General features: G+C 44.0%; 3 protein-coding genes and 2 pseudogenes across 4 annotated transcripts; 1 reads left to right on the forward strand and 4 right to left on the reverse strand.

Moving 5' to 3' along the window:
- Positions 1–2,998: 2,998 nt before the first annotated feature.
- LOC111204661 (nonsense-mediated mRNA decay factor SMG7) lies at positions 2,999–6,416 on the reverse strand. 2 transcript variants are annotated; one of them, XM_022699862.2, is made up of 5 exons: positions 6,255–6,416; positions 5,102–5,173; positions 4,181–4,690; positions 3,709–3,906; positions 2,999–3,620 (listed from the first exon to the last, which is right to left on the reverse strand). In XM_022699862.2, exons 3-5 carry the CDS (start codon positions 4,243–4,245, stop codon positions 3,527–3,529), a joined length of 357 nt encoding a protein of 118 aa, XP_022555583.1. In that variant the 5' UTR covers positions 4,246–4,690; positions 5,102–5,173; positions 6,255–6,416; the 3' UTR covers positions 2,999–3,526. The 2 variants fall into 2 exon arrangements, with proteins under 2 accessions (XP_022555583.1, XP_048625289.1); XM_048769332.1 differs by lacking the exon at positions 6,255–6,416 and adding an exon at positions 5,421–6,218.
- A 5,130-nt stretch (positions 6,417–11,546) lies between these two features.
- LOC106413067 lies at positions 11,547–12,588 on the reverse strand (annotated as a pseudogene).
- A 4,345-nt stretch (positions 12,589–16,933) lies between these two features.
- LOC106413066 lies at positions 16,934–18,457 on the forward strand. Its single transcript, XM_048768185.1, has 2 exons — positions 16,934–17,476; positions 17,522–18,457. The coding sequence occupies exons 1-2, from the start codon at positions 16,934–16,936 to the stop codon at positions 18,455–18,457; spliced, it is 1,479 nt and encodes a 492-aa protein (XP_048624142.1).
- A 1,348-nt stretch (positions 18,458–19,805) lies between these two features.
- LOC106413065 (meiosis-specific protein ASY2-like) lies at positions 19,806–22,910 on the reverse strand. Its single transcript, XM_048768186.1, has 6 exons — positions 21,971–22,910; positions 21,754–21,888; positions 21,580–21,662; positions 21,031–21,527; positions 20,797–20,983; positions 19,806–20,720 (listed from the first exon to the last, which is right to left on the reverse strand). The coding sequence occupies exons 1-6, from the start codon at positions 22,908–22,910 to the stop codon at positions 19,806–19,808; spliced, it is 2,757 nt and encodes a 918-aa protein (XP_048624143.1).
- A 1,671-nt stretch (positions 22,911–24,581) lies between these two features.
- Positions 24,582–27,577, reverse strand: LOC106413064 (annotated as a pseudogene).
- Between the last annotated feature and the right edge of the window lie 218 nt (positions 27,578–27,795).

A 27,795-nucleotide genomic window follows, 5' to 3' on the forward strand; every position in this document is an offset into this window, starting at 1 on the left:
ACAGAGCCATGAATTCTTTGAGCAATTTCGAGACCTCTGACTTCTCTAACATCAGATATGTCCACACTGCCCGCGAGTAATCGTCAACAATAGTTAAGAAGTATCTAGCACCACACGAAGAAGTTGTTCTGTAGGGTCCCCACACATCACAATGAATCAGAGAGAATGGTTCAAAAGCTTTATGTGAACTATTATTAAAAACTTGGCGCGTTTGTTTAGCGCGAAAACAAATCTCACAACTCGAGGCTTGCTCAGAATCGAAAACCAGTTTATCTAAAACATGTAAAGATGACAAAACTCGAAAAGAAGGGTGTCCAAGTCTCCTATGCCAAAGTTCTGAAGTAGATGAATTCTTGTACTCAGTCCGATGAACACGTGCAGCCGTGACCCCTGTGAAGTAATAAACCCCCTCACGTTCTTCACCCGTTCCAATCAGGGTCTTCGTAAAACGGTCCTGCAAAACACATAAGGTGTCAGTGAAGATAGCAATACAGCCAGTTTGTTTAAGAAGACAAGACACCGATATCAATGTGCAGTTAAAATCTTCAACATATAAAACATCAGTTAGGTAGTAGTCTCGGCTGAGAACAAGTTTGCCCTTCTTTGTTGCTTTAGAGAAGCGGCCATTTGGAAATCTGACCGAGGAAGAATGTATATCAACGACATCACTCAGGATTGAAAGGTCTCCTGTCATATGATGCGATGCGCCTGTATCTATGATAACATCTTTAGGTGTAGGTTTACCCGAAAGTTTTTCAGAAGACAATGATTGTTGAGTGGTCTGAAGAAGTTGAAGTAGTTGAGTGATCTGATCGTTGTTAAGTGTTGGAGAGGGAGCCGCAGAGGCATTGTTTGTTAGTGCTCTCGAAGAGTTAGACCTGCCACGACCCCGTCCTGAGTTCTGAGAACGTCCACCACGTCCACGAGAATTATTTCCTGCATTCGTGGTATTCTTCTGTTCATACCACCATTCTGGATAGCCGTGCAAGAGAAAACATTCACTCTGATCATGTCCTTTGCGAGAGCAATGAGTACATGATCGATTTGGATCCCGACTTCGGGTGAAGACTGTTGTAGGTTGTTGCGTAGTGGTTTTGACAAGATCAGTTTGAGCAGCTTGAGCAGTGAAGCCGACTGCCTCTGTTTTGTGTTCCTTTGATCGTGATGTATTGTTGTGTTGTTCTTCACGGATGACGCGGGAGTACACATTGTTGATGTCGGGAAGAGGGTCCTCATCAATTATCTGAGATCTGATGTTACGAAACCGAGACTCATCCAGTCCAAATAAGAACTTGTGAACTCGTATCTCCGCTCGTTCTTTTTCTATATCTGCGGAAGCATCACAAGAGCAAGATCGAGGTGTCTTGAGATTATCAAGTTCCTCCCATAGTTTCGCGAGCCGGCCATAGTACTCGATCACAGTCTGACCATCTTGTTGACATGTATTAATTTCATCACGAAGTTGATGAAGTCGGACCCCATTCCGAACAGAGAACCGACGCTGGAGGTTGTCCCAAAGCTTATGCGCGTCAGGTACAAAGGTTACGGTTGATCTGATTTTAGGGTCTATGGACGTTCTGATCCATCCAACAAGCATCGAGTTTGTAGCTAACCATCGTGAGAGATCTGGTTCTGTCGCAGGTTTTGGGATTGTTCCCCGGATGAAACTTAGCTTTCGCTTGGCTTGGATAGAGTTTGATAACTCTGTAGCCCATTCCGTATAATTATCACCGCGAAGCAAAACAGAGGTAATCAGTGCTCCAGGGTTGTCGGAAGGGTGTAGATAGTATATGCTAGAAGCATCATTAGGAGAGGGTAAGGTTGCCATAGGCGTAGAGGACAGAGCTAAAGTCGTGTCTCCCATGTTTCTTGAGTATCAAGAAACACGTTTTAGTAGTAGAAAAAAAAAATTAGGTTTCAGGTTCTTTTTGCTCTGATACCATGAAATAAGTTATTATTGAATAGAATGAAAACAGCCCCCTATTCTCACAACTAAAGCTCTGTATTTATACATAGACGTTTCCTATTAGGATAAGGACTAGGAAACTAAACATCATTATCTATCTAGAAGTAGGAGTTATCTCCATATAACTTGTAGTTATCCCAATACTCTTTCCCACTCGTTCAGGTACACGTTTACTAATACAAACTGGGATCCTGTCGACATGACATCTCACGTGGGAATCAACAACAACTCTCTAATGTCTTCCATCGTCACTTCTTGGAACGCAACGTTACACAACAAATATATAGCTCGCGTGCTGATCTTCTACGATTCCTCTAGAAGAAACTTGAGCTGCCTCTTGGAGTTATAATAAAACATCTGATCCTAAGGAGAACTCTGCATCAACTGGATCGTTCAGCGAGGGAAACAGACTTCTGTCGTGGGAGTACAGTTCAAGCCTAGAGCCACGAGATATCAAGAAGATTGAAACTGACAGGAAGGTGATGATCATCGGTGTTTCAGTTACAGGTTTTGTTTTAGTGACCTTTCTTTGTCTCCTTTTATTAATTTATAGAGATATTAATTTATCAAAGTTTCCTTATTTAGATTTTTTTTAAATATTTTTATTTATAAAGTAAGAAAATATTTAATTTTACCGTATGTATATTATTTAAATTTTAGAAATTTAATTTTCATATTGTTTTAATATCTTATTTGGTGTATATTTTTATGTTTTATAGAATTGTTACGTGGATTTCGATATAATTTTACTAAATATTATCAGAATATGTTGAAATGTTAAAAAAATAAAAGTATTTTCATTGTGAATATTAAACCAACAATATAATGTTTAACTTGTACTTATATAAAATTATATTTAATGGGATTATATATTTATATGGGAGTTCTAAAAATATTATTATCTTATTATTTTATCAATTTATGTAATATTTAACATCGGCTCAATTTGAGACCGGTGAAATTTATTAATTTATAGAGATTATTAATTTATCGAGTATTAATTTGTAGAAGTTTTACGGTACTATACTAGTATAGACTATATAATTTGGGTTTAACTATAGAATTTAATATTTACAACTCGGCAAAAAAAGTCATTTCTTAAAAATAAAGAATATCTATAAGAATTGAAAACGGCTTTTGTCATACATGACTTTTAGTCGTGAGGATGGTGAGACTAATATAGTATTAAGTCTTGACGTGCATTGATTCTCTTGCTGGGCCCAGACGCCGGAACTGACCCTTTTGGAAGAACGTTCAACACCAACGGCCCGTATATTCCGGCAACATAGACTCCCGGAGAAGACGAATAACCCCCGGTGATGTGGCCATCCTCGGCCACCACCGTCGCCAGCTTCCCGTTGACCGTCTTAGAGACATCAGATACCTCTCCTGAGATGATGATGCGCACACTGCTCCATTACGTGTCCAAGTAACTCAAAACTTGCTGTTAAGGAGTTTCTAGCATATGACTGACCTCCCTTGTCTTTCTTCGAGTTATCGACGCTGAATATAAGAAGCGTTACGAGCCTAACAATAAAAAGTGCGCTGTCACTGGTGTCTTTACCAAAAAATCATATCTTCCGTTAAGCTCGACCAAATCAGATCTCGTAGACTGCTGCTAGTGGAACCAAGAACATCTGAGAATGTCTCGAGGCTGAACAAAGACAAGTGATAAACATTACACCAGAGATCCAGTAACAGAGGCTAGAACAAACTAATTTTCAGAAAGAAAGCAAACATACCTTGTTCGGGTAAAAAGAATCCCGTTGAGACGAACAAATTTAACGCAGAATGCTTTGAGCATCTCATCTGCGCTAGTTACTTTATCCTTCTCAGGAACAGCTACCACGTCCGCATCTTTATCGCCGCCTTTACCTCTTCTTTTACCAGTGGGCCTTCTAGACGAGTCTTTGGGAGCGGTAAACAAATTGGGCACGATTCTGCTCAACAGAGATAAAGATGTATTAGTGCTAAGAAAGTGAGAGTATAATCTCTCTATTACGCTAAGCCACTAGCATAGTTACAAAACAGAAGCTTATTAGTTAACCATTTCAAAAGCAACAATCAAGTTGTCTCCACAGCTAAACTCCGGAAATAACGAATAGGAAGCAATTATAGCAAAAGCTGAGACATTAAGTTGATACCATTAGACAAACTATAAGACATAGTTGTACCAACTAAAAACATCACGTGAAAGAGACAAGGAAATATAACCTGATGATGTGGGTTTCCACTTGACGCAGCAGCATGCTCTCGGTTCTTAGAATCTCCCTCTCCATATAATCCTTTATACCGAGCAAGATCACCAAGGTATATAAAGCAACGGTGACAAGACACCAAAGCCTTTCTGAACTTCTGCTATCTTCTTTCCATCCAAGGGAAGCCCATACTTGGCTCTAATTTTTAAGATCGTTTTCATGGTAAAACCCCATGTTGCTTCTGAAAGGAAAGTTCTGAACTGCAGCTTGAGGTTTGCGACCCTGTCAGGCCTAGATGGACCCTTTGAATTTTGAGCCACACTCGGGTTACTAGGAGCCAGGACAGCACTGAAAGTCTTCAATCCTTTTGTAATGCAGCTGCCACAGAGTAAACTCCATGTTGTGCTCCTCGGAAACGTGTGGTCTTCAAGAATGATTGCTTCATAAAATTTTCACGAATCTGCTGCCACGGATTTGGATCAGAAGGATTCCGAGGGTGAGCACGCTTGATTTCTAACTCAACAGTCTGCAAAGTATGAATTTACTGTCACTGAGATGAAGATCCAAATCTAACAAAAAAGACATAGGATCAAGCACAGAGACAACACGGCCTATACAACCCTACAAAGATGAGCTAAGACGAACCCATACAGACCCTCTAAAACAGGCCCGGCTTAAAAAGTATTTGGCCCCTGTGCTATACAAAATTTTGTTTACCTATGTTAGTGAATAATTTAAAAAATTGGACCCTTAATTTAAAAGAATTTCAAAAATGAAGACCCTAAATTAGTAAAGAAATATTAATGAAAATATGAGGACCCAGTGCTCTTGCACCTCCCGCACCACCCCAAAGCCGGCACTGTCTAAAAGGCATGCTAAGAAAAAAAATACTCCAAAACAAAAAAGCCATATTAAGCCAAGTACGAGAGGGAGCCACCTTATCGAATATTCTTATCCATCTGCAAAGTCATCATCCATTCAAATCCTTCAAGGTTATTTCACACACAACCTGCAATAAGAAAAAGAAGAATCTCAGTAAGCTTAAACCTCTGCTTGTGTCCTTATCTACAAGGATGGAGATAAAAATAATGTCATAATCTTATCTAATATAACAAGATTAAACAAAACCAATCATCTAAAGTACTTCCAATCTCTATGCTAATAGAAAACACACTCAATATATATCGGCTACATAACATTATTCTAATCAGGTTTTCCTGTAAAGTTCCAAAGGAATCATGTGTTGAAGTCAAAACCTTGAATAGAAATTGAATAATAATTAACAACAGTGCCACCGATCAGCCGCCGCATGATTCCTCCGTGCCTCCGCCGCGAGATGTAGGGAGGAAAAAGAGGAAGGGCCATTGCTTTCCACCTAGTACTTGTGTTTGTGTTTGTGTTTATGAGAGAGAAACTGTGGATGGATTGGGTCATGAATGTCGGAGAAAGTCACGAGTCGGGTCAAGAAAAACTTTAAGTCGTATTTAAATCAATCCCACCAATCACAGTACTCCACATCAGCAACAGCTGGTATGTCCCTCCTGCTCCATGGCCTATTTAATTCTGGACTAGGTAGGTTCTTACTTCAGTTCCTCGTTACGACCTTCTTGTAACCGAATAATATTTCTTTTTGAACTGTGAGGCTTTCTATTAAAATTTGTAACCGAATAATATTCTTACAACTTTCTCACTTAACAAAACTAAACTACTAATCTGTGATGATAACACATTGCAATTTCTCACACATAATATTGTTAGAGCATCTTTATCCCTAGAACCCATTAGGGTCTCTTAATCAATTGTTTAGTAATAAATTTGTGTTAAAAACTTTAGTTAAGAAACACCTAAATTTGTGTCCTCCATTGCAAGTTTCTTAAGTAGGTTCTTAAAAAAAAATTGAAAAAACTTGAGAAAGAAGAAAGAACCTGAAAAGGAACATTTGATCTTGTGAATACACTTTCATTATTCATCAACTCAAGGGAATGAATTAACGATAGGAATCTCTCGGTGATTATTATGATAATCATGAATCTGTTAAAACGTAAAGCAGTCCAACTTAAACAAAGCATGGTAAAACGAGATACACTAACCTCTGATGGTGCAGGCTCCGATGAAGAGGGAAATGAGATAAACCTGCCAACATCCCGGCCGCACCGTATCTCCGACTCTCCTTCATCGTATCCACAGAATCTCCTGCGCCTCCGCGGTGGTGATGACGGCCCCGAGAGACATGACGGAGAGGCAGACGATGGGGATGGAGATGGAATTGGGAATTAGAAAGATAAGCAATTGTACTAAAATGATATTCTCTAGCAGAAAGAAACAGACAATTTCCAGATTATAAATCACAAGAAGCCCTTGCCTTTCCTGCACTCAATAAAACTATGAACTAACAACAGTTACAGTAATAGTATTCAATAGCACATACCAAACCAAGAAGAAGAAACAGACAGCTTATTAAATTTTCAAATATCAATCACCAGACAAGAAGCCATTGCTTTTTTGACTCCAAACTTAAAACGAATTACAATAATAGTATCAATCATCAGACAAGATGCCATTGCCTTTTTAACACACAAGAAGACTCACAAACTAACAACGAGTTACAATAATACTATGAAACACACAAACCAACCCCTAGAAGGGGAACTGGGATTGATTTTACTAAATCAAGTCAACTCTTATACTAAAACTTGAATTACTTAGCTTATCAAAGTCGGAGACTTTAAGAATGGTGAAGGGTATGGTTCCAAGTGAAGATCAAAAGAGATAAGAAAAAAAAGGGACTGACTTTGATGAGAAGGATGAGGAGAGCGGTCGATGGCTTGAAGCTCTCTAGCTGGCAAACATGTCCTCAATCTCTAGGTTCTGATTGTTCGATGGCGTCTCCGGTGATGTGATTCCTGGAAAACAATCAGACGGCGACGGGGAAGAGTCAGAAGACGGTGGCGGTTGCGGTTGATAAACCATCCAAGACTTCGCGTTGAGTCCCACGCCGAGGATGACGATCGTGAGGAAGCTCGTGATGTAGCAAGGAAGCTCCCGAGGAGGAGGAGGAATCGTCGATGATTTTGTTCTTCACAAAGTGATTTTGCCTTCCTCGTATTCTCCTCCCAAAACTCTATCAAAGCTACACGTGGCATACAAGAGACGTTGCTTGTGTGGCCTAATTAAGATACGTCTTCAATGATAATTGCCTTTTTTCATTTTTTTTAATTCCTAATTTTATTAAAAACCCTGATAAGATCCTCCTATAATGATGCTATTATGCTTCACATCTGGCATGCTCTCTGGATCCTAATTGGTTTTCTTTTTCGTATATGTTCGATGCATGTTTTTTGTTCCACCTTTTTAATATGCATATTTGCGTTCAGTTTGTATAATTGTGTGGCATACCACCACCACCGTTCATCATATTTATTTATTATTTTGGGTGAATGTGCGACTTTCTATCTTTATCTATATTATTAAACCGAGAGTATTTAATTCTTTTACAAGTTTTCTTTATCATATATCACAGATTATTGAAGTAAACTTCATCATCTTTAAAATGAAATCAAATGAAACTCGTTTTATAGACATGTCAATCAGAATAAGGAAACGGTTACACCATAAAAATTATATCCCTGACATCTTTTGCAACATATCTTAATCCACTATTTGACACACTGTCAATGAAGCTGAGAGGCTATGTATATCCATAGTCTGTGCTCTAATTGGGGTGATACAATCTTTGCATGACATGATAACTTTATCAAAATTGTTCACTACTTTCTTAGTGATAATTTCTGAATGCACATTTATTAGGTCTGCAAAATGGACTTGCGCTGCCTTTAGGGACTAATGATGTTCAAACACGGGAGAACATTGAGCATAGAACTTGTCATGTTGGACGAGAGGAACAAAGTGTGAAGGTGCTTTGTTCTGTAATTGATTCTCAGTTTTTAAGTGGATCGAGTACGTCATTTGACGGAATCGGTTTATTCTGGTTTCAACCAAATTAAACTTAAATAAATAAAACCAAATCACCAAATGCCTACCATATCAAACGCAAAAAGCAGGATGCAACACAACACTCTCAACTTAAACAAAGAACTCTAGTAGATTCAATGAAACGACATTCATGACATGATTATACGTAGAAGAAATCAAAAGCATTAGGCACTTAGCCATATAGACATAATTAAACCAGATTCAACAAAAGTTCACCTCTTATTAAAAATAGACAGTAGACACACAAAAGATACGATAGACACCACCATAGACGTGGCACTCTCTCTATAGCTGGCTCTCGTCGTGATGACGTCGCACTATAGCGGCTTCTTTTTAACAACGGTAAAACTCGAGTTGCAAGAGCAAAATTTTAAAGTTCGAAAATTTTGACCGGTCGTGGCTCACCTATAGTACGATGACGTCTCTTGCTTAGCTGACTCTGGCTCTCATTCCACATGCTGTTTCAATGGGACAAAACAGGGAAATTAAGGCAACCTCGTCTCCTCACTTTATTTCGAATATGTTTCTTTTTGTACAGAAGATCATTAATGCATGCAAGAAGTCGCTGACGTCGCTTATTATTCTCTTTAGGTTAGCGTTCAAAACTTTTTTGTTTACTCCACTCCTTCTTTCTTATACAAACAGTTTTAGATGTTTATCCCATATGTTTCCAAGTTTATTTTTCATGCATGGTTTCCAAGTTTATTTTTCATGCATGGTTTTCCACGTAGTATGTTTATTTTAAGTTTTTCGCTTGTTTGTTTTTGACAACAATTTAAAGTTCGTTACTGATCTATAAAACATCCCTTAATAAATATCGCCAAAGTAGATTCAATGAAACGACATTCATGAGATGATTATACGTAGAAGAAATCAAAAGCATTAGGCACTTAGCCATTTAGACCTAATTAAAGTTCGAAAATTTTGACCGGTCGTTGGCTCGTGGCTCACCTATAGTACGATGACGTCTCTTGCTTAGCTGACACTGGCTCTCCTTCCACATGCTGTTTCAATGGGACAAAACAGGGAAATTAAGGCAACCTCGTCTCCTCACTTTATTTCGAACGTTTCTTTCCATAGACGTGGCACTCTCTCTATAGCGGGCTCTCTCCGCCTTTATATTAATTGCTGTTGGTCTTGCAGCACAAACCGTCTGCAACCTTTCTACCCAGTTAAAAAATCTTGGCCACTCTCTCTCTCTCTCAACTCACTCTCTAGCTATGCCTCTCTTTACTCAGCTCTTTCACGTCCTTAACCTCTTTGCTCAGCTCTTCACTCAGCTCTTTAATATCCTTCACCACTATGCACAGCTCTTTCATACCGTGTGGGTGCCAGTTTGCGATGGGATCCGCGATGGGATCGCTGCTTGTTTAGATGGACTCGAGTACGTTCTAAGATTTGTGCTTCGTCCCCGTATGGTTCTTTCCAAGTTCACCCTGGTCGCCGTCTCAACCGTCTCAGGAGCCTTAAGCTTCGTCTGCCTTATGAAGAACGACAAAACGTTCGAAAGCGCGACGGAAAGAGGGGTCGGCGCGGCTATTGTGCTTTTCTATCTTGCACTGAGCGGATTCTTACACCCTCTCATCAGCCGATTGATCACTGAGATGATTTCGGAGGAGACCGTTCAGGCTTATGTGGAACGCTTTGAAACCCTTTTATGGGTCTCTAAGTGTCTCCTCACTTTGGTTGTCAGCGCTTCTATGGCTGCGCTTTCTAAGTTTGTAGAGATCGTATTCGTATGGAATGGATATGGGGTCGGTTTTAACTTTTCCATCTTGTGTCATCTGATTAGTATTTTCAAAATATACGGTGTCAGCGACATGTTGGGGGCTGCGGACGCCGTACTAAACGGGACTATAGCTCTTCTCGCGGCTTATTACAAGGATGATAACCTGGGAGAAGGAGATTGGCACTATAAAGCCGTTTTCTGTGTCAACTTTGTTCTCCTTTTGTTCAAGAACAAGCCGGCCACGGAGGTTGCTCAGACGGACGCTACGGAGGGTGCTCAGCCGGGGGTTTCTGAGTTGGAGTTGCCGGTGGTTAGGGCGAGCGAGGAGGACGAAATCGTGTAGAACATTCCACACATAATGGGCCGGGCCCTTTTATTTTCAGCTTTTGTTTTTTATCTTTTTTTTTGCTGTTTTGCCCGTTTCAGGGATTTATCACTATTTCCGCCGATGAACTTCTTATTTATAAATTATAATTTGTACCGTTTGGTTGTCTTTATTTAAGAGGGTTCCTTGAATTTTGTGGAAACTTCATCAAATTTCATCAAGCCAATTATAATTATGATGTCACTAACGTAAAATTGCAAAATATAATAATGCGACGAAATTTCTATTGATTGTCTTTGGAACATGAAAGCAAAGTTCCCCGAAGTTGAAGTTGAGTTTATCCCCGGAACAGATCATAGTTCGGTGATAATGAGTAGAAGAGGGGTCTTTGTTGCAAATCTTGTAAACTTGATAATGAGAGCATGTATCATACTGCACAATATGATAGTCGAAAATGAACGAGATGGATACGACACTCAGTACGATCCATCTGAATTTGAAGAAGAAGATGTAGCCAGCAGTTCACGGGTGCATAAGTCTAGTGGTACCGACATCCCTCCAAGCATCAATGAAATGCGTGCCACTCGGTTCAGATTCGCGAGTCGGAAATACATCATCAATTGAAGAATGATTTAATTGAGAATATTTGGAACAAATTTGGAGATGAAAATCAATAATTATTGTAATTTTATATGTTTAATCATGTAATAAATAAATATTAAAAAAATTATCTTATTTTCCCATGTTTTAAAATTTATTATTTTTTTATTCTTAAGGATTTCATTCTGGGTAACACTATTGGAAATACAAATTTCATTAGAATCCTTAACTCTTAAAAAAAAATAAAATAGTATAATATACTTAAGGACTCCAATGGTGGAAACACCATTGGAGATGCTCTTAGGTCCAAAACAGAACAAGTTTCTTAATCTTTTTACTATTCTTCCTCGGGGAACCCTCAGTATCACGCGTTAATGTCATCTCATCCATCACCTGACTCGATTGATCATCAGCTTTAGACCTCATTGTCTCTAAAACACTCACCAAACCCTCAAGCGCCATGTCAGCATCCTCGCTTTTCATCAGCTCCTCTGCGACTTGTGCCGGCGTAATCACATCCCTTTGCATCAGTCGCTCTATCTCCGTCCGGCATTGCGGTGTCGTTCAGGCCCAAATAGTTAAGAGGCTAAAGTCTTGAACCCTTGGAAATTCAGCAGCCCTGATAACGTCAAGGGTCCCTAAACAACAAGAAAATGCCAATTAAATACACTAATACAAAAGTCTGGTTAGTATTGATTTCGGTTCGGTTCGGTTCGGTTAATTTCTACAATCTTGTTACCAAAACCGTAACAGATCCATAGAGACAGAACCAAACCTGAGACTCGCACAATCGATATCTTCAATGACAAGGATAGACCGGTTACGTGTCATCGCGAGCAAGAGCCTCCTCAGATCAGAGTCACGCATCACACTCGCGAGCTGAAGATCAAACTTGAGGTAATTCGCCATGGCTGCGACCAGACTAGACTTCCCCGTACCCGGTGGTCCGCACAGAAGGTAACCCCTCTTCCAAGCTTTCCCCACCCTCTTGTAAAAATCTTTCCTCCTTATGAACTTATCGAGATCGGCGATGACGTCACGCTTGAGCTCGTCTTCCATGGCCATCGTCTCGAAGGTGGAGGGATGGTCGAGGATAACCGATTCCCACCGGAGAGAGTTGAGAGAATGCAGCATCAAGATCCTCTGATCTCTTTGCCTTTGGTCTCCACGTGAGGGATGTAAGAGCTCAAGATCAGGTCTTTGTGCTTCTTATCGAAACTCAGCTCGAAGTACTCCGTCGTCGTCGACGGGGCTTCACCTCCCTCCGCCTCTTCCGCCGCCGTACGAATGTCCATTTCAGCTCGACGTCTTGGAACACATCGTTGATGATTTCTCCGTCGCTGAGAAACAAGTTGACGTGTTTGTCTTTATGTCCTTTGCTGATTCTGAGCCTGGCCGCGTCTGGACTGATCTTGGTGGAGAGATAATTCTGAGCGGTGGAACAGAGACCGGAGAGAAGAGTAGATGAAGTCTTGGATAGGAGCTGGGATGAGCTCGTGAGCCACTGACCGTATCATCATCATGTAACCAGCCATTGATGCGTATGCTGTGAAGATCGATGTAGGTGAGGGAAGATCCTTAGAGAAAAACATCGTATCTCTCTGTTTTTTTATTTTTCTTCTCTGTTTTCGACTGTGTGTTGTTGAAAGATGGAGAGAGTGGAAACGAGAGGTTAAAAGAGATATATAAACAAATAGATAAGCTTAAGGAAGAAGGTTTCACTTAGGGTTATAATTATGTGCTCATCTTAACGCTTAAGATCTCATTGTCTTAATTCAATGGATCTGTGATGTAGAGGAGGGATTTGACCATCCCACAATGCCCGAGAAATAGAAAGGTCTGGCCCGGATTAGGTAGAGCGACGACTCGATCGGTCGGCTCAAGAGTCAGGTCTCTCGGCTTGACTCTTGAGTACTTTTAGTCAATCATCATCGACTGAAGTACATTCGGCTCAGCGGCTGCTCGGACGTCTACGGGCTTCTCGGCCCAGCAGAGGAGGCCCACCAAGATGGCGTAAATTAGGTCAAGGACGAGGCATCAGGACGTCTATATAAGGGAAAGGGGAGACAACGAGAGAAGGATCCGAAATCACTTACTAACACTTGGCGGCTAGATTAGGGTTTTCACATCTGCTTCATCTTGCCGTTAGTTGTACTTTTCCGGTAGCTCATCGAGCCACCGGCTTCCTTTCTGTCGCACTCTCTTCGTTTCCCTTGTAACCGACTGAACGTTTTTCTCCGACCATTAATAAGACGTCTTTGTTTAAACCCATATCTTATTTATTACCGTTTTCCGATCAAACAGTTGGCGCCCACCGTGGGACAACTAGCAAAGTAACGTCAGAACTATGGTCGTTAGCAACGACAGTTCTTCGTCAGGCGAGGAGCGCGAAGCTCTCGAGGTGACGCCGGCTCCAGAGGTGACACCTACGCCTACACCAGTAACTCCACTTCCCCATCCTGCGTCTATGGAAACTATCCTGGCACGCCTCGGCCTACAAGAAGCGGCGCAGAAGGCGGCAGTTGACCAAATCACGGCGATAGCAAAGATCCTTGCTCCTCTCGCTGCAAACGCCGAAGCTTCAACGGCGCAGTATCGTCGACACCTGTTCGCCATAGAACGAACCACCGACTTAGCACCTACGCGGGATAACGATAACCAAAGCGCCGGTAACGACACCAACGCGCACACCGCAAGCGAACTAGCCGCGTTGAAACAGTCGGTCCTCGATATCAATTCGAAGATCCACCAGGTGACGACATCCGCGCCCCAAATCGAGCATGTACTCGCGGAATCTCTTCGTACACCCTTCACTCAAAAGGTTACCGGCGTGCGGCTACAAAAGATGGAGAAACTCCGTCTTCCAACCTTCAAAGGTCTCTCTGACCCTTTTACTCACGTCACGTCTTTCAACATAACGATGCGACGCGCAAACCTGACCGACGAGAGAGAACTACGTCGACTGTTTCCACGACCTCTCGACGGTTTTCCTTAAGAATTATATCATGTTCACCAACCAGGAAGCGACCGTGTCAGATTTGTGGAACCTCATTCACGCCAGCGACCAAAGTCTCCGCGACTTCATGGAGAAATTCAAAGCTATTGTCTCGAAGATTGATATTCCCGACCATATCGCCGTCAAATCTTTGATGAACACCTTGCACGTCGACTCCACATTCCGCCAGGATCTCTACCGATATCCGACAAAATCTGTCTCCGACGCCATCGCTCGCTCGCACAACTTTATCCGCATGGAAGAAGACACCAGAGCAAAGTTCGCAAAAGACGCAGCAGCGAGACAGCGATCCTCCCGAACAAACGACACCCGCGCCGAGCCCCGCCAGCACTCCTCCGGTGGAAATACCACTCAGAAGCGAGGCTACGTTAGCTCGGTCGATGATGAGGAATCTCCAAAATCAGCAGCCATCACGCGAGAGAAAGGCTGGAACCACTGGGATCGAGACTCCGCTCCGAAGCAGTCAACCTCATCCGAACCAGCGAGTTCAAACTCCGAGGAGCCAAAAAAATGGTGCCTCTACCACAAAAGGGATTCCCATGACACGAAGGAATGCAAGGTCCTCATCGGGCAGTTTTTCGACGGGATCACTAATGGGACAATCCAAATGCCAACTTCTCCTACGACACCAAAAAACACTAAAAGCTGGAGTAAGAACAAGGAGAAGAAGGCACAGAAGTCTCAAAAGAACACGGCCCCGAGCGAGGAAAGAGCAAGCCCTGAGCGCACTCCCGTCAACAACGTCGGCCCCGCCAACGATTCGTCAGAAGACGAACACCCGCGTCGCCGGCGACGAGTGGAAGTCATACTCTCTCGCCCTTGCGACTCCTCTGATGACGACGTCCCGACAGTGCAACCAGATCTGCACGATAAATTGGACAGCAAGGATAAGCAGTCTCTCGCTCCCTCGAAAACAGATAAAGACCTGCGCATTCTATTGAAGCGAAAAAGCGCCACGAACGAAAACACAGGAACCGCCGACCTCCGTGCGACCATCTCCAAATGCAACACTCGGAGAGTCGGTCAAACTGGCGACCTTCGCGAACAGCTCAATTCGAAGGCCGACGACCTGCGAATCCAACTCAACCGTTCGAAAGGGTCCGATCTGCGACGACGTCTCAAATCAAAAAAGAAACAGCCCGCAGAAACTCCTATATTCGAGAACACAACTGACGATTTGAGGAAGCAACTCGAATCAATGCGAGCTACCCGAGCCCCGCACATTAGTGTCATAATGGGCGGATCACCACCTTACGGTGACTCGGTTCGAGCCGTCAAAGATTACAAACGTCAAGCAACCACCTCTCAGAAGTGGCCTTCTCCAGTCGAAAATGATCACCAGATCACTTTTTCGGCACTAGACACCAAGGGCGTCCACATGCCACATAACGATCCTCTCCTCGTCGACCTTGACATCGGCGAATGTCTGGTCACCAAAGTCCTTATTGATACCGGCAGCTCAGTCGATCTCATCTTTCGCGACACACTCGATAAAATGGGAATTGATTTACGGGATATGAAGCCTTCTTCTCGCACGCTCACCGGCTTCAACGGAGCCTCGGAGCAAATGATCGGGACAATTCGCCTTCCAGTTTACGCAGGTGGTATAACCCGCACAGTCAAGTTCTCCGTCATCCGCGCCAAAGCACCCTATAATGCCATACTCGGAACACCATGGCTGCATTCCATGAAAGCCGTCCCTTCGACTTATCATCAATGCGTCAAATTTCCCGGAAAAGATGGCAAAACTCAGACGATTCGGGGAGATCAACAAGCCGCGAGAAAACTACTGATCGCAACTGTAAAGATGCAGCAACAAGCTTCCCTTGTCAACTCCGTCAGTAAACCACTCAACAAGATATACCCCCAGAAGGAGGAAGTTCGCGAAGTCGCAATTGATGAATCCGACCCGACGAAAATCATCCGAGTTGGCGTCTACCTGTCCGACGACGTATGTTTAAGGATCATCTCTTTCGTCAAAGAAAACGCCTCGATGTTCGCCTGGAAGACTTCCGACATGAAGGGGATCGACCCCGCAGTTACCTCCCATGAACTGCACGTCGACTAGACGTTCAAACCCATCCGACAGAAGCGACGAAAACTCGGTCCAGAACGATCTAAAGCCGTAAATGAAGAAGTCGACAGGCTCCTCGACGCGGGTTTCATAACCGAAGTCTGATACCCCGAATGGTTGGCTAACCCGGTTGTCGTCAAAAAGAAAAACGGCAAATGGCGCATATGCGTCGACTTCACGGACCTCAACAAGGCGTGCCCAAAGGACAGTTACCCACTCCCTCACATCGATCGTCTCATCGAATCAACTGCTGGTAACGAACTCCTAACCTTCATGGACGCTTTCTCGGGATACAACCAAATCTTGATGCATCCCGACGATCGCGAGAAGACGGCATTCATGACCGACAGAGGGACCTACTGCTACAAGGTGATGCCCTTCGGGCTAAAGAACGCCGGCGCAACTTATCAGCGACTCGTCAACCAAATGTTCACTGATCAGCTTGGCAACACCATGGAAGTGTACATCGACGACATGTTAGTCAAATTGCTCAAGGCCGATGATCACCTAAGCAACTTACGCGACTGCTTCAAGATCTTGAACGACTACGGGATGAAGCTCAACCCGGCCAAGTGTACCTTCGGTGTCACTTCGGGAGAATTCCTCGGCTACATTGTCACTCAACGAGGAATCGAGGCTAACCCCAAGCAGATCTCGGCGATCCTCGACCTTCCAAGCCCAAAGAACAGCCGCGAAGTACAACGACTAACCGGACGCATAGCAGCCCTCAACAGGTTCATCTCGCGATCAACCGATAAGTGTCTTCCCTTCTACGAGCTACTAAGGGGCAAATAAGAGGTTCGTCTGGGATGAAAAGTGCGAGGAGGCGTTCAATCAACTCAAGCACTACCTCACAACCCCCCAGTACTATCAAAGCCAGAAGCCGGCGACACATTGTCTCTCTACATAGCCGTCACATCCTCCGCCGTCAGCAGCGTGCTCATTCGAGAAGATCGGGGAGAACAGAAACCAATCTTTTACACAAGTAAAAGAATGACCGAGCCGGAGACGAGATACCCAGCACTCGAAAAGATGGCCTTAGCTGTCGTCACCTCGGCCAGGAAACTGCGATCCTACTTTCAGTCACACACGATTGAAGTACTGTCCAACCAACCACTCCGAACGGTTATGCAGAATACTAACCAGTCAAGACGGTTGACTAAATGGGCGATGGAGCTGAGCGAACATGACATCGTGTACAAGAATCGCACAGCAGCAAAGTCACAGGTACTTGCCGACTTCTTGATCGAGTTAACACCAGAGCTGGAGCAAGACCTCATCCTACCAAGTTTAAACTGGATCTTACACGTCGACGGTTCATCTACGAGTAAAGGGTCGGGGGCAGGAGTGCAATTGCAATCGCCAACAGGAGAACTCATCCGGCAGTCATTCAGTTTTGGTTTTGCGGCGTCAAACAACGAAGCTGAGTACGAGTCCCTCATCGCAGGGCTCCGTCTCGCCAAGGCAGTGAAGGCCAAAAGAATCAGCGCTTACTGCGACTCCCAACTTGTCGTAAGCCAGTACCTCGGCGATTACGACGTCCGCAACGAAAGGATGGACGCCTACCTCAAACTCGTCCAAGACCTCACGCGAGACTTCGAGTTCTTCGAACTCACGAAGGTTCCTCGCGGAGAAAATGTCTGTGCCGACGCCCTCGCTGCTCTAGGAAGCAAGCTACACGATCAAGTCAAGAGGACAATCCCAATCCATAAAATCGAGAAACCGAGCATCGATACGAAGGCGGAACAGACTGCGATCGCAGCAGCGATTAACGAAGCGATGGACATCGACAAAGCAGAACCTCCTTCGCAGGATGATCAGCCAACAGACTGGCGCAAAGAACTCATCGATTACCTCGCGGAAGGTTTATTGCACACCAAGAAATGGGACGCGCGGCGACTGAAGCGACGTAGCGCACACTACGTTGTCATGGACGGGGAACTACACCGATGGACCGCGATGAAGGTGCTACTCAAATGTATCTCCGGCGAAGAAACGAGACTAGTCATGGCCGAAACACATGAAGGAGCAGCAGGCAATCACTCGGGCGGACGAGCTCTCGCATTAAAAGTAAAGAATCTCGGATTCTACTGGCCAACCATGAACGCCGACTGCGAGACATACGTGCGCAAGTGCGACAAATGCCAGCGTCACGCTTCCACCTTACACAGCCCAACAAAGTTCCTTCATACCCTAACTGCTCCATACCCATTCATGCGATGGGGAATGGACATCATAGGTCCGATGCCGGCATCTCGCCAAAAGAAGTTCATCCTGGTCCTCACAGATTACTTCACCAAATGGGTTGAAGCCGAAGCCTACGCCAGCATCCTCGACAAGGAGGTGCAAAACTTCGTCTGGAAGAACATAATCTGCCGACATGGGCTCCCATACGAGATCATTACAGACAACGGTTCACAATTCATCTCGCATCATTTCAAGGGATTCTGCGACAGATGGCGAATTCGACTCAACATGTCGACCCCGAGAAACCCGCAAAGTAACGGCCAAGCCGAGTCGACGAACAAGACCATCATCGACGGTCTGAAAAAATGACTCGACTTAAAGAAAGGTTGCTGGGCAGATGAACTAGACGGTGTCCTGTGGTCCCACAGAACAACTCCTCGCGGAGCGACGAAGGTTACCCCTTTCTCGATGGCCTACGGTGTCGAGGCAATGGCCCCCGCATAAGTGAATGTGACGAGCTTGCGCCGATCGCGAATGCCACAAAACGTCGAACTCAACCGCGACATGCTGCTCGACGCACTCGAAGACATCGAGGAAAAGCGCGACCAAGCACTACTCCGTATCCAAAATTACCAGCATCAAATCGAGAGCTACTACAACAAAAAGGTCAAATCGCGTCCCCTCGAAATGGGCAATCTTGTCTTAAGAAAGGTCTTCGAGAACACTAAGGAATGGAAAGCCGGCAAGCTTGGAGCCAACTGGGAAGGACCATACAAGATAGTCGAAGTCATCAAACCAGGAGTATACTGCCTCGAGACTTCAACAGGCGAAGCAATACCGAGAGCTTGGAACTCCAAACATCTCCGCCTCTTCCATCCTTAGTCAAGACGAACTCCTTACCGAGTAAATGCGCCACTAAGGCCACTTTTACTCGCCTCTCGCTCAAAAAAAAATGGCGAAAGAACGACCAACGGTCACGTTATCTCACTACCAAAAAAACCGAGTAAATGCGCCTCGAAAGCCACTTTTACTCGCAATCTAAGAACTATGAATGGCTTGATTCCTACAAAGGGATACGTAGGCAGCCCAAAAGAAAAAGGGGTCCAGCCGAAAAAAAAAACAAACCTCCCCCCGAGGAATCGATCTCCGAAGCAGACGATCACTTAAGCGATGCCGACACGAGCATGCCCCGGCTTCTCGAACAAGCGTATCGGTACTCGCATTACACGTTGGATATGTCCTGATCAGACACGTATTCACGGGAGTCGACCACGTTGCGATTTAAACCAGCACGGCCGAGACAATGACTCCAACTCACCCTGTAATTTACTAAGTAAGGTTTGACCTACCGAACGTTTGAAAATTACGTTAGGGTCGATTTGGAACCGTCAACGTCGGGAACTCACAATTAACAACGAAACTCAAATGACGAACGATCGCGAGTCAAAGAAATTGACCGAGACAAAGTCATGACGAGCTTAAACACTACAACGATTCGATATCTCGAATAACGTTTATACTAAACAAACAGTCACTTCGAATCTTGAGAAATCATGCATTTGATAGACAAGTACGATAAAAGACAAACAGTTAATACGATTCGAAGAATTGGAAATAACAAAAGAGAAACAACAAAGTAGAAGTCTTGAAAGACAAAAGTCTAAAAAGCAACAACACAAGTCCTCCGGGACTCAAAAGAAACAACAAACAAAAAAGACTAAGCTTCCCGATCACTATCGCGATCGTTGAGGACGGAGAGCTCCAAAGCCCTGACTCTTGACTCACGAGCAGCCGGAGAAACATGCACTTCGTCTGATCTCGGGACGATCTCTGGATCAGCCAAAGGACCTTCAAGAAGAGGCGTCGGGTCTTCGCGCCGCTCTTCAGCCGGATGACTAGGCGGAACGTGGAGGCTCGCTGCAATCTCCGGATCGATCAAGCCGGCGTTGGACCCATACGGATCGAGACTCGCCAAGATTCGAGCATCCACAAACTGAGAGTCCAATACGAGAGGAGAAAGTGCGAGATCTTCCTCGGGTATCTCGCCCACCCTAAGCTTCTCGGCTTCCTCCTCATATTTCTTCTTTTGCTCGGCGAACAGCTCGATTGTAGCTTGCGAGATGTCGCTCCCAGCTCTCTTCAAAGCCTCAAGGCATTTCCTGGTTCCGAAGGCTTGGCTATGAAGCAACCGGGCCTCCTCATAGGGACCTCGTCGCTCTTCTCGGGAGCGAATCCTAGCGAAGCGACGATTAGCTTTCGCGGCCATCTCGGCCTCAACTCTTCCTCTTTCCCTCGTCATTTCCAGGATCCTGGAATCTCTAAGGCGCCTCATCTCTCTTTCATGAGACGCAGCAAGCGAAACCTTCTCGCTCTCAAGTTCAGCGTTCTTCCGCTCGAGCTCACGAACGACTCCTCGGGATACCTCCAACTCGGCTTTGAGCTCGTCTCTTCGAGCAATGATGCGAGCAACCATCCCGTTAAGCCTCTCGACGTCAGCCCTCGATGCATTCAGCTGGCGAGCAGAAGCTTCCTCTTTCTCCGCGTGCTCCTTCTTAGCTAGCTCGAGTTCGCCCAAAGCTCCCTTCAGGGCAGTGTCGTACTTATCGATCACGACGTTCGTCGCGCTATCCCCCTAAACAAACGAGGAGATGAAAATTGTAAGAAGAAGTTAAAAAACGAAACAAAAAAAAGGGGACCGAGCCATTTACCAGCAGCTTGGCCCTCGCAGCTTCCTCGTATTCACCCCCAAAGATGAGGTCCTTCACAGCGGGCAAAGGTTTCGCCCTCCCCCTTAATTGGCAAAGGAACTCTCCACACTTCTCGGGAACGTACACTAGAGGGGCCGGTCCCTCGTAGTGAAACGAAACCTTGTCTGGAAAGTTGACTCCGGGCACCCTCCTCAAGATAGCGGAGCCGCGAGAAGAAGTGCCGATCTGAGCGACCCTTCCCCTATGGGAACCGGAGTTCCCTCGCGAGAAGATGCCAGAATAGGAGATCCCGCCTCATCGCCAACCTCGTCGTTGCGTCTCCTAATCAAAAGCGGCGACTCTCCGCTGTCTTCTTCAGAACCGTCCGGACGGGCGGCGTTAAGAGGAATTTCAGATTCCTCCCCTTCACCAACTACCGCCGCATCGTCCCGTTCTCCCGAGGTTTCAGCCTCAGAAGCCTCCTCTTCGGGTTGAAGTTCTTCTTCTTGAACATCACCCTCCTCAATCTCAGTCGGTTCTTCGGGATTCTCCAACTGCTCGTCAACAGGCTTCTTTATCCTCTTCTTCTTTTTCTTCTTCTTCTTCTTCTGGGGTTCGCCAGAAGGAGGAACGTCGCTCGCCTCCTCGGCGCTCCCCTCGACTCCCGAGCCGCCCCTCTTCCTTTTTTTACCCTTCCCCGCGAAGAACCGTCGTCGAGGGTCCTTCCTCGCTGACCAGTCCCAGCTGGGCAGCTAACATCGCGCTCAAATCAGGAAGAGTTCCCATCCTCTTTGCTTCAGAAACTTGCTTCTGGATGTCCTTCGGGAAGATGTCTAGTCGCTTGGTGCGAATAGGAAGAACGGTCGAAAGATCAGATCTCCACTCTCCTGAAAACATAAGGCAAAAAAAAGGGGTCAGGACACGACAAGTAAACTTTGCGATAAAAAAAAAATAACCAGAAACGGCGAGAGAACGCACTTCGAGCGATCCGGTCCTTAAGCTCTCGAATCTTCTCAACGGTAATCTCAGACCAACGGTAGATCCGAAGCAAAGCGACGGCTCGGACGCTCTTCAGGAAATCCTCAGGATAGACTGGAGACGTAGGATGGCCAACTGCGAGCACAACAAAAAGAAAGTTCCGTTAAGGTCAACAAAATCAGACGTAGCTCGCGACAAGATATTCTGCCACAAGAACGGTTCCATAGGACCCAATAGTCCTCTCGAGGAGGCTCCTCGAAAGCCGAGTCGTCGGACTTGATGAAGAAGTAGGAACACTGCCAATTCTGCGTTTTGTTGGGATGACCGGCGTACACATTGCAGTTTGGTCGCATCTTCACCGAGTAGGTTCCGTCCTTCATATCGGTTATCGAGGTCATCTCCTCGAACGACCTGGCGCTCATCGGCATGTCAATCTCCTCCGCTAGAACTGATAGAGTGACGGCTAGTCGCAGCGAGCCGTTCAGTAACTGACTGATCGCAAGATCCCGCCGCCTAGCGTACGCGGTGATCAGTCGCGGGATGGGGAACCAACAGCGAGTGTCATCCTGGAAATAAGACTCGTATACTGTTTGGTACCCGATCGGAGGAGACCAAGGCCTTTGCTCCTGCGTAGGAATGAGGAAGGTCACGCCTGTAGCGTTCTTCGCCCGAAGAACCCTCTTCACACTCCTCAGGGTCGACTTAGTCTCCTCCACACCGTCCCAATCTTGACCAGCCACGAAAGCAGGGCGCAATAAGTCAGGATGTAGTCGTGGAAGCTCCTCGAAAATCCCTTCGGGATTGAAGGTCGTCGGAAACAACTCGGTTTCAGAATCGTCGTCTTCCGAAGGATCGTCTTCCACTGCGCGAGCCCTCAAGGTAATCGAGTCAACGGGCACCGCCCCGCTCTGTCCGTCTCTCGCACACTCCGTCGCATCCCTCACGGCGACGTTCTCGCTCTCTTCCCTCGCAAGCCGTGTAGCATCTGCGACCAAAAGCCTCTGGGAGCGAGACAAATCAACTGTGTCCATCATCGCCTCGTGATGAGTCGACTCGAGATCCCCGATACAACCTCCGTCAGGACCCCTTGCCGGATCCAATGCCGCCGCAACTGATTTCCCCTTTTGCTGCCTCGATAACCCCTGAGCCGACGACATGGTAGAACAAGGTGGCGAAGAACGCGTCGAATGAAGGCTATAACACCTAGAGAGATAAAAGAAGGAGAGAGAGAGAGAGTACCTTTGATCGCGGAGGAAACTTGAAGAAATGAGAGAGAATCTGCGTATTTATAAGGAAAAGAGAGGGGGGAACTCGAGGCATCATCATTAGGTCTATTCGGGCCTAGATGGGCCTTGAAACTCTCCCTAAAAACCCAGCGGACCCTCGCGACGTTTCGACTTCTCGGTGCATTTAAAAGAGAAAAAGGGGGGGGGGAATTTGAGGTGTCGTCATTAAGCCTAAACGGGCTTAAATGGGCCTCGAAACTCTCCCAAATATCCAGCGGACCCTCGCGACGGTTCGGCTTCTCGTCTAACTCGGACGTCGGTCATCTTAAAATCAGAATAAACCAACGGTTAATCTAGATATGTCAGTCGGGATCTGAATATCCGCGACTAATCGGCCTCAAGCGGAAATATTCCAGAACCCTCCCTGCGACACAACGATCAAAAGAAACGATAAAGCGCCTACTGCTCGCTTCCGAGAGAACGACGATGTGCGACTCATCGACCAACCGCTCCAACCTTCCGACAGGCCTTCTATTCCCTCAAACCTTCAAACCTTAGAATCCATCACGAGCCAGAAAGCACTTCGCTCACTAATGGACTGGGGGGGGGACTTACTGTAGAGGACGGATTTGACCATCCCACAAGGCCTGAGGAATAGAAAGGCCTGGCCCGGATTAGGTAGAGCGACGGCTCGATCGGTCGGCTCAAGAGTCAGGTCTCTCGGCTTGACTCTTGAGTACTTTTAGTCAATCATCATCGACTGAAGTACATTCGGCTCAGCGGCTGCTCGGACGCCTACGGGCTTCTCGGCCCAACAGAGGAGGCCCACCAAGATGGCATAAATTAGGTCAAGGACGAGGCATCATGACGTCTATATAAGGGAAAGGGGAGACAACGAGAGAAGGATCCGAAATCACTGACTAACACTTGGCGGCTAGATTAGGGTTTTCACCTCTGCTTCATCTCGCCGTTAGTTGTACTTTTCCGGTAGCTCATCGAGCCACCAGCTTCTTTTCTGTCGCACTCTCTTCGTTTCCCTTGTAACCGACTGAACGTTTTTCTCCGACCATTAATAAGACGTCTTTGTTTAAACCTATATCTTATTTATTACCGTTTTCCGATCAAACATGTGACCCTTTAAAATGGAAAAAAAAAGTTAAATGAATAAAAAGTTGAGAGAGAGGACAAAAGAAACTCTTGGAAAATTTCCACGAAGAGTGTGTCCATTTATTTTCCAATTTTAACTCATATGAAAGGTCATTTTTTTTAATATTTATTTTGTGACCAATCAAGACTCAGAAGTATATGAAATGGAAGGGTGGAATCTCTTGTAGTTTTGTTCTCAGATTTGATACCTTGATTATTTTTCATGTAACGGTTCAAAACCTTTAAATTGATTAGTTTGGATTTTTTTTTTTTTTTGTGTAAAAATTGTTTGGATTTGTTTCATCATCATTTATTGATAATGTGTATAACTTCTTTCACAATATGTCACAAACTATGGACGTATACTATCAACAACAAAGTTATCTAATCATACGCTGATACGCAAGTGAATAATCTAATCGACATGCATCATACAAGATGATGACAACATCAGTATTATACATAGAAAAACGAATATGATAAATGCATGGTGTTTTAAAAATTCATAGTATTAATAAGGTTTTCATATAGATTCAAGTTCTAATAATCACGAAGAAGGAAAGTTTTCTTTTCTATTTTCTTGTTTGGTGAGAGTAATATATGAACAATCTTGTTTAGTTATGTTGGAAACGTTTGTGGCTTCACAGAAAACTTTATAAATCGTAATTATGATAACGAACTTACGGTGATTAATATTGAATAGTTATACATATTGGATTTTGCTTAGTTTGTTCAGGTGGGTGATGACTTGTAAGAATATACACTTACGTAAAAGCGGACAATTACAAACTTGATTTTTCTGAAACTTGATTATACCAAAACAATCCACAGCTTTTATCATCTTTTAAGTCATTTCTACCAATAGCAAAACCTATTAGGGTTGATACTTTTGGCCTCGGACAACAGTTTTGGAGATTTTTGTATGTTAATTAAGTTTGGATATTACAGTAACTATTTATGGTCGGAATTTAACCTTTTTAACATTGGTATTATTATGACATTTGATGATTGACCCATAAAAGACCAAAAAGCAAAAAGATGGGAATGCACTATATTGTCGCGACGTGGCATGTGGCACTTCTTATTGCGTGTTGTAATTCCATTAGTAAAGAAATGTAAGAGGAAGAGGTACGTGTCAGAGTATGAATGGATAATGTGATTCATAACCAAGAACAGAAAAGTAAGTGTACTACTGAGTCATGAGTTCATCTTTCGCTTTGGACCGTGGAGTATATGCTTTAACAATATCGAAACCACGCAAAGTTCTCTACCGTTCACCAGTACTTCAAAAGTAAATTTATATTAAAACATTTTCTCGATTCTCTCGATAACAAAGCATTACTCATCCCTCACCAACATTTCATTTCATAATGTCACTAGTAGAATGACTATGATGTCAAGGAAAAAGTTTGGTTAAGACGATGATGATGAGAAAGAATGAAATACTTCTTTATTTCTTTATTAACACTAACTTCGTAAAAGTATTATCACAAATCAAAAAGGTGTTTGAAAGAACAAACATTTGGTTTTCTATAATAATAATCATTTAACCAAAGATCAATTCAAGCACCCTTTAATAGATATATGCTACTAAAGTGACTCATGATTCATGCATAGTAGTAGGACCAGTCGTCCAAATTGATTGCAACAGACCAAAACAACACATATAGGGTCACTATCAAGTCTTTATATGAATACCAAACCAAACCGGTATAAGTAAACCAAACGCCTAACCAAATCTTGAACTAATAAACGGGAACTTCCAAACAAACACAATGGTTTATAAAGCTTCAAACGGAAACACAACTCTCACTCAATTAAGACAGCAACTCTCATTTGGGAACACTATAACTAAACTTATTGATCAGAGATATGACTTTTTCTTTAAAATAGCTCCGCAGAAATCAAACGGAGAGATTTTAGATCAGAACTGGAATTGCATCTCTGGAGAGTAACCAAGATCTTCAAGGTTTGCAGCCATGGCCTTGTTCATCGGCGGTGGTCCACATCTCAGAATCTGCAATTCAAACATATACACCAAACCTAAGTTCATCACTCAATGTTTTCATTCACTTGTTGCAGTGTTCCTGGTTTTGTTTCACATAAAGATTTAGAGTGGGAAACAATGATGACTGTGGTATGTTAAAGATCAAGTAACAAAGGAAGTGTTTTTTTTTAACCTGAATATCGGATGCTGGTGCAGGGCAATGGGCCTGAATCATTTCCTTAGATACAAAAATCCAACACCACCATCCCATGTTTCCGGAGGCTAAACATATTGCCACACAAGATTGAACCAAACGCATCAAGAAAGAGTTACTCTAGAGGAACAGATAAGACATTTGGATTTGGTGGCTAACCTGGTTCAGAACATAGTAGATTTTGAATTGATCTGGATAATTGGCTGTAAGACTCTCTAATTCTTCCTGAAAAAGTGTTCATTCACATTATATTGAGTATTTGAAAAGAGTATGAAAACGTAACTCTTGTTTCCTAACTCGTAACAGTCAGAAGGTGAGAAACACTTTATACCCTTAAGAGAATGTCTTCGTATGTGACATTGGCGTAAATGAGGTGCACCTCTGTCTTGTCTTTGGGTTTTCTAGGATCGCCCTTGCTACCTTAAAAAAAAGAAGCGAGGTTTAATAACATATGCAATTGGCTTTAAAAAAAAGATATTGAACAGGAAAATGTATGAGACATCATACTTGGAACCTGGGGAGTAATGCCTGAACCTCCAGCAAGCATTCCAAATGCTCTAAACTGGCCTGGCTGATACTTGAACCTGCCAAAGTAACAAAGCAATATTACAAAATTTCGAGATTCAAGTAATTAATAACAGGTCTTGATTGTAATAACATCTGAGTTAATAAAGTAAGTACCTTTGGTCCCTTAACAGCAAGATGGTCGAAATGATGAGATATCCTTCCTTGCGGATACATCTAGTGTTCCAGCATTTTTAGTTGATAGTGAGAATATAAAAAAAAAGAAAAAAGAAAGTCGAGATGAGAGGGTAAGCATATACACCTTAATAACAAGTTCAAAACGTCCAAGGTCAGAATCTAAGGTTGTGGGAGTGTAAGGCTTGATAACATCCTCCCCTTGAGCATCCTTTCCCCTATGGATCATAAAACAAACTCATTATATATATATATATATATATATATATATATATATATATCATCACAATATCCCATCAAAGCTCATTAGAATGGTTTTCAACAAACCTAAAGTTTACAAATGTTAACAGCCTTTTCATATAAGGTTCTAGTATCTTAGCAGAAGTTTGATTTTGCTAAAAGTTGTGAGGATACTAAAGAGCTGATGTGCTGACCAATGGGAAGACCCAAGACGGAGGTAGTAGTTGGAAACTCAAAGACGAATTTAGCCACATTGTGACTAAGTTGTTGCTTCTTAACGAGCTTAAAATCCTTGAAGTTATCTGGATCCATTATTATTATAAAATTATATATTACCACGGATGTGACAGCTCAGTTGGTTTAAGCGCAGGCGTTGGTGTTGTTGCGCTCCTGGGTTCGATCCACCGTGGGAGGAGTGTCCAGGGCCTTAACCGGTACAGACGCAGGCTGGCTCCGGGCCTAGGGGGAGGGAGTAGGGCCGAAGGCCCGAACCCACCACCTGGTTAAACAAAAAAAAAAAAAAAAAGTTA

Source organism: Brassica napus, chromosome C9, assembly GCF_020379485.1.
Source record: "Brassica napus cultivar Da-Ae chromosome C9, Da-Ae, whole genome shotgun sequence".
NCBI classification, from domain to species: Eukaryota; Viridiplantae; Streptophyta; class Magnoliopsida; order Brassicales; family Brassicaceae; genus Brassica; species Brassica napus.